Source organism: Cornus florida, unplaced genomic scaffold, assembly GCF_030987335.1.
Source record: "Cornus florida cultivar Cherokee Brave unplaced genomic scaffold, ASM3098733v1 CherokeeBrave_3.0.0_Hap2_Chr01, whole genome shotgun sequence".
In the NCBI taxonomy this organism is placed as follows: Eukaryota; Viridiplantae; Streptophyta; class Magnoliopsida; order Cornales; family Cornaceae; genus Cornus; species Cornus florida.
The window spans coordinates 31,584,268-31,592,103 of NW_026775571.1; the positions used below are offsets into that span (position 1 = coordinate 31,584,268).

The 7,836-nt window shown below is 28.9% G+C and overlaps 1 protein-coding gene across 1 annotated transcript; it reads right to left on the reverse strand.

Moving 5' to 3' along the window:
• Positions 1-3,592: 3,592 nt before the first annotated feature.
• Positions 3,593-5,008, reverse strand: LOC132294367 (uncharacterized). Its single transcript, XM_059792194.1, has 2 exons — positions 4,694-5,008; positions 3,593-4,456 (listed from the first exon to the last, which is right to left on the reverse strand). Exon 2 carries the CDS (start codon positions 4,334-4,336, stop codon positions 3,608-3,610), a length of 729 nt encoding a protein of 242 aa, XP_059648177.1. The 5' UTR covers positions 4,337-4,456; positions 4,694-5,008; the 3' UTR covers positions 3,593-3,607.
• Between the last annotated feature and the right edge of the window lie 2,828 nt (positions 5,009-7,836).

Here is a 7,836-nt window from a genome sequence, read left to right on the forward strand (position 1 = left end):
TACAATATTCTCAATCCTCTCAAGCAATTCTTTTAGGGAATGGTTGGATGTAAATCTCATCTGCCTCTCCGAAATATCCTAAAATAACACAAACAAATGTGCAAACTTCACAATCAAATTGCTTATAGAATTTGTAAACTTCACTATTGAACAACAAAAATTACGCAGAAAGATATAATATTATAAAAATAGTTATTTTTTTACTTTGGTTTTTACCTCTTTCTCAAAGAAACCAGACAGATCAAGGAATGAAGACATTCCAATCAGCTGAAAGGCATTGATGAGTGTAGGTGATTTTGAAATTTTTTCTTGCTTCTGATGTCTACAACAGTGAAATAAATTGCATCAGCTTTGGCACAAAATCATTAAATGAATAAAACCAGCAAGGGACAAAAACAACCAAGCTATCCAAGTTCATACCATCTCATGTATCGACAAAACTTCAACATCTACACATATATCTTCTTCGTCATCATCTGGGCTGGCAGGAATATAGTCTTGCTTGAACCATTCGTCTACTTTGATCTCTGCCATTGTTATCCTTGTAATAGGGTTGGGATCAAGAATTCTCCTTATTAAGTTTTGTGCTCCTGGGATTAGCCATTTTGGTATCTGAACATCCCCTTTGAAAATCTGAAATGCCTCAGAGGGTTGGAGACTGAAAGTTCATGAAATTTCAAGTCATAAAAATGCGTTGTATATATAAGTAGAAAACACACACACACACACATAGAAAGAGCTTTGTATGCCAATTTGTTTCTTTACTGAATAAATTAAGAATGAACACTTGTAATTAATATTTGTACAAGTGGACTATTATTGGTTTTCCCATGTTTAGACTCTAGTGCATCATATTTTGTAAAGAATTATATTTAATACTATAATTTTATTTAACTCTTTTTTTTTTCTTCCTTCTTCTTTTTATTTATTTATTTATTTATTTTTAAATAGTAATGACATAATCACTTAAGATTTAAAATATATGTATGTATATAGCATATAAACTAGTGCAAAATTCAATGGTGTGAAATATGAGACACAATAACAATTTTTTTCTAAAAAAATTGTTCTAAATTCATAAAATTATTTTTAGACAACAAAATAATTTTTTTAATTTTTGTTTTTCAAAAACTGTTTTGTAATTTTACCTGTTCACATTCTCTATTCTTGAAAACAATTTTAAGAGAAGAAAACCAAGCAAGGCTTAATATTTCTATGCCAATTTGTTTCTTTACCGAATAAATTAAGACTGAACCGACGCTGTACGACATAATAGTAAATCAAGAACAAAATATTAACATATTACATGAATTGATAAAAACAAAACAATTTATCTATGTTATAAAAAATGTCATTACATTGACAGTGCCATTACAATGGATGAAAAAAACAATTCTAATTCAAATCATTCAGCTGTTGGCATCTTGAAGCAACAAATCGGACAAAAGTTACCAATCTCCAGCCAATGAACAATGCAATCTTCATGGTAGACATGATCACAGGGCATGCGAGTGACTTCAGAACCAGCTCGAAACTTGACGAAACAAATTATACATTGATCCATGTAACCTTTTATCCATGGTACGGTCTTCTCCCCATCCCCATCCCCATCCCCATCCCCATTCTCCGGATGGTGCTAGAACAAGTGTCTATGTCACCAGAGAGAATACTACTAAATATATCGTCAGTTGTGTCCGAAAGGGTGATTACGTCCGTTCATGAAATTTCAAGTCATAAAAATGCGTCATAAAAATGCATTGTATATATTAGTAGAAAACACGTCATAAAAATACGTTGTATATATAAGTAGAAAACACACACACACACACATATAAAGAGCTTTGTATGCCAATTTGTTTCTTTACTGAATAAATTAAGAATGAACACTTGTAAATTAATATTTGTACAAGTGGACTATTGGTTTTCCCATGTTTAAACTCTAGTGCATCATATTTTGGTAAAGAATTATATTTAATACTATAATTTTATTTAACTCTTTTTTTTTTCTTCCTTTGGTGTGAAATAAGAGACACAATAACAATTTTTTTCACTTAAGATTTAGAATATAATGTCTGTATATAGCATATAAACTAGGTACAAAATTCAATGGTGTGAAATATGAGACACAATCAAATAGTTTTTTAAATTTTAAGAAAATCAAGCGAGACTTAATATTTCTGTGCCAATTTGTTTCTTTACTGAATAAATAGTAAATCAAAGAACAAAAAATTAATAACATATTATATGAATTGAAGCTGTACACAGAATAGTAAATCAAAGAACAAAAAATTAACAACATATTACATGAACTGATAAAAACAAAACGATTTATATATGTTATAAAAAATGTCATTACATTTATAGTGCCATTACAATTAAGGGCGGAGCCACCTGTGGGCTAACCTGGGTTGTAGCACAGGTCCAAAAAAAAAAAAAAATTTACTACTACTACTATTTCCTACAGCTATAGCCCAGCCCAAGTTTCCCAATCCATGATAATGGCCAAGCCCACTAGCCCAGCAAACCCTAACTATTCAGCGCTGAGGCTTACCGCATACACGAATACACAAACTGATACAAATCATACAAGGGTTTGAATACTGAAACCCTAAATCCCATGAATCACCCACTTCAGTGAGTCCTTTACAAGAACTTTCGGAGTTGGACCAAAAGATTGAAGACTTGAAGAGTCAGAATTGTCAGATTATAATGGAAAAATCCGAAAATCATCTTGTAAGTGCTCAAATTTAGATTATAGATACATCTATATACATTTATATATATATGAATTTGTATATGAAATTGTGCATATTAAATCTATCTTTCAAATATATATATATAGATTTGCATACTTTGATCTAGGGTTTCAGTTACTTTAAATTTGGAATTTTTTTTTTTTTTTTTGGGGAGAATTGAAACTTATGTTGTGTGTAGACGGTGTAGTTATAATAAAATAATATTCCAACCACTCAAATACTTTCATATATATATATATAAATAGATCAAAGCAGAAAAATAGAGAGAGAAATTCATTTAATATATAGATGAAATAGAGAGAGAAATTCAGATTATATGCAGTGAAAGTTTGAAACCAAAAACCCCAAGCCAAATTGATGACGATTAATGGAGATTAATACACAAACCCATAGAGATCCACCGAAATTAACACAGAAAAAATAATAATATATATATTTTTTACAATTCCAATTTCAAAGTCCTGTTTGGTGCACCCAAACACAACATAGATGATTATAGAAGATCACAATGTTTATTGATTGCGGTAACCGTGTTATTAAACAGAAACAGAGTCTCTGAATCACAAACCCACAAAGCAAAAGTTAATTTTTTTTTTTTTTGACATACAATTTACAAACACACCTACAATTTTCAAATTTCAATCTAGATGGACCAAAACAATACATAAATATACACATTTGATAAAAAAAAATTGCTCAACAATGAAAAACAGTGAGTTATGTGAATCAAAGACAAATTATTGTGTGAATCTTCAAATTTTCTTATCTTTCGCCATCTTTCTTTGAAATCCTAGTTCCGCCCTGATTACCATGGATGCAAAAAAAAAAAAAAAAAACAATTCTAATTCAAATCATTCAGCTGTTGGCATCTTGAAGCAACAAATCGGACAAAAGTTACTGATCTCCAGCCAATGAACAATGCAATCTTCATGGTAGACATGATCACAGGGCATGCGAGTGACTTCAGAACCAACTCGAAACTTGACGAAACAAATTATACATTTATCAATGTAACCTCCTATCCATGGTACGGTCTTCAACCCATCATGGTCTTCGTCCACGTCCTCGTCCACCTCCCTATCCCACGGCCACGGCCACGGAAAATACGTAACCATCATGTCTATGAAAAAAAAAGGTGTGCTAGTGGTGCTAGAACAAGTGACTTGTTCTATGTCACCAGAGAGAATCCTACTAAATAAATCGTCAGTTGTGTCCGAGAGCTGGTCACGATTGCGGGTGATTACCTCCGTACTGGTGTGGGATCTAGAGAAGGGTTCGCTAGTAGTTATGGCTCGACAATCAGAGAGAATGCTATGAAATATATGGTCACGATCGAGGGTAATTCCGACAGTAGAGAGGAATTGAGAGAAGCATGAGTATGCTTCGTCATCAGACAACAACACAGTGGTCGAAATTGGGTGTTTTGTTTTACTCAATTCAACACTTTTTTCTGAGACTAAGGCATGGTTGAAATCTTTTCTGTCAACGTGTGCCATTAGGCCAAACGAATTAGCCGGTGGAGAATCAAGATTAAGATCAACTCTGCTGAACCACCAATATGTGTGTAGCCGATACATCATATCCAGTAAAAAATAGAGATGGATGGAGATGATGTAAGTAACCTTTGCACCTCCAATATCCTTCTCCTTCCCACGATGAGATCCGAATGAATGGAAAGGAAAATACTTCCACCCCAATTTCTGTGGATGGGAATAACAAAATAGCCCAATTTATGAGACTCCTTGTCAGAATGGGAAAAGAAAATTCCAAAATAAAGAAAATAAATACACCATATATAATAAAAATTGATGAGCTCGATCCACAATTTACGCTACCCAAAAATTGGAAATAAACGCCGAGGAGAAGAACGAATTAGGGAAGACAGATTTTGATAGCAATAATATATGACATAAAAAATCTAGAGAGAGAGTAGCAACCTGTGTCTCGTTGCTTGTCGAAATACGACAGAGATGGAAGGAATTAGTGGAAGAGCTTCAGATCGAAGGAGTTGGCCAAGGGGAGGATCTACGGCGGCTGAGGACAATAGCCTCCTTGTGTTTACCCTTCCGAATGAAAAAGTGTATATTTTTAGGGTTAGATACTATATATATCTACCTGCGTCTCGCTTGTCGAAATACGACAGAGATGGAAGGAATTAGTGGAAGAGATCCAAGGAGTTGGCCAAGCGGAGGATCTAGGGCGGCTGAGAACAATAGCCTCCTTGTGTTTACCCTTCCGAATGAAAACGTGTATATTTTTAGGGTTAGATACTCGAGAGAGAGAGAGAGAGAGAGAGAGAGAGAGATAGGTAAATTGCAAAAAAAACCTTCAACTATGTTTAAATTTGTAAATAATCCTCTAAACTATGTTTTGTGCATAAAACTCCCTAAACTATCACATTTAGTTGTAAAATGTCCTCTTGTCTTTCCTATTTTTCATTAAATAACAATAATATCCTTTCGTATTAAATTATACGATATATTTTCCTTGTTAAAATAAAATATGAAAAAAAATTCATACTAATTTGATGAAATATTCTCCATTAAATATATTCATATATTATTATTAAACGTGCAAAGTGTTTCAGTATTTATTTATTAATATAAAAAAATATTTATTAATTGATATAAAACTCTACAAATTAACTAATAAAATTCAAATCGCCTATTTATTTATTTGTTTCTAAAAAAAATTAATAAATTCATATTACAAATTACCTAATAAATATGTACTATTATTAAAAGAGTTTTTATAAATTCAAATTACAAATTCCCTAATAAATCTATACTATTATTAAAAGAGTTTCTATAAAACTGTGACACAAAATCTATATCTATATCTATATCTATACTATTATTATAAAAAAAAAATTACATTCATTCAGACCGGCTCAGTTATGATTATGTCCTTATCAGGAGAGGACACATGTCATCAACCTATAAATACAGGAATTGGGGAAGGATGAAGGGTACAGAAATTGAGAATTTTATAAATACTAAGGGGCAGAAATTTAGAAACTCATAGAACATCCAAAGAATAAGCACATTTAAAATCAATGAAAGCCCTGAACATCATCTCAAAGTAAGTTGAGAGAAGCTCTCATAGAAAAAGAAATGGAGAGATTTGGATAGCATCTCAAAGTAAGTTGAGAGATCAATCCATGTGTGTAATACTGACTTTAAATTGTTATCTCTTGTTCGTGTGACTTAATTACATAATTGTGGAAGGTCTAAACAGAAGTCTCCACACCATTGCATAGTTTGCATACGCAACATCAAGTAGATTTTGATTTACAGAGTTTTCGGAGAACATATCACTCATTTATTTTTTATTTATTTCTTAAATCTATTATAAATAATAGATGTGGATTACTCCTAAATATTTTTAAATTAACAAAAATTGCAATAAAAAAGAAAGAAGACTTTGCAGGCAACAAGAAAAATTAACAAAGGATAGAGGATTGTACTCAATTTTTATAAATTAATAAAGTAATTATTATTGCTTCATATGCAAAGAATATCAATTTTTAAAAATTAATAAATTATTATTATTCGCTTCGTAAAAAAAAGTGTTAATGCATAATAAAATATTTAATAAATCAATTGGTGCACAAAATATTGAACTAAATCAATTGGTGCATAAATAATTAATTCACCACATTAGATATTACATCACGCATCTTAATAATATATATTACATTAAATATAATATATTAAATTAAATATTAAAAGGAGTGCTATTGATAATTCAATTTCAAATATGTTAACTTTGACACAAATTAATTACCAATTAAAATTAAATAGGTAAAATAAAATAATTTCTTTAAAACACTAACACTACCTTTTATTGTGAGTTTTTTTAATAAAAGGAAATCTAATTAGAAATGATATATTTAAAGAAAATAAAATAATTTTCCTATTTTATTTTCAATAAAACTCTATCACATTAGATAAGGACATATTTAAAGAGTTTCTATAAAACTCTAACACAAATTACCTATTTATCTATTTATTATTTTGAGTTAAAATAAAAGAAAATCTTAGCCAAGAATTATTAATATAAAAAAAATTATTAATTGATATATAAAATAATATAATTTTTCTAAAATTCTATCACAAATTGTCTTTTATTATAGTTTTTTTTATAAAAAAAATCTAATTAGATAAAGATATATTTAAAGAAAATAAAATAATTTCTATAACACTCTACCACAAATTATCTATTTTTTTTCAACAAAACTCTATCACATCTGACAAAGATATATTTAAGGGGTCTCTATAAAACTCTAGCACAAATTACTTATTTATCTTTTTATTATGAGTTTTTTTAATAAAAGGAAATATAATTATACGAGTATTATTAATATAAAAAAATATTTATTAATTGATATTAAAAAGAGGTTTTAAAAGAGTTTCTATAAAACTCTTACACAATTTACCTATTTATCTATTTATTATGAGCTTTTTTAATAAAAGTAAATCGAAATAGACAAGAATTATTAATATAAAAAAATATTTATTAATTGATTTAAAAGAGTTTTTAAAAGAGTTTCTATATAAAACTTTAACACAAATTACCTATTTATTTATTTATTATGAGTTTTTAATAAAATAAAATCTAATTAGATAAGAATTATTAATATAAAAATTATTTATTAATTAATATAAAAAATAAAATAATTTTTCTAAAACTCTACCACAAACTATCTTTTATTTTAAGCTTTTTTAATAAAAGGTAATTTTATTAGACAAGAATTATTGATACAAAAAATATTTATTAATTGATATAAAAAATAAAATAATTTTTCTAAAAGTCTAACACAAATTACATTTTTTTAATAAAAGAAAATCTAATTAGACAAGAATATATATATTTAAAGAAAATAAATAATTTCTATAAAATTTTACCACAATTACCTATTTTATTTTCAATAAAACTCTATCACATTATGATGAGCATTGAAAAGTGCGATTTAAACCCTTTAAGCTTAGGTATTCTAGGATCTTCATCTATCTTATTTTTCCGCCTTAGACTAATTTCGTGTTATTTCCATTTTCAGGCACTTATCCCCAAAATAAGT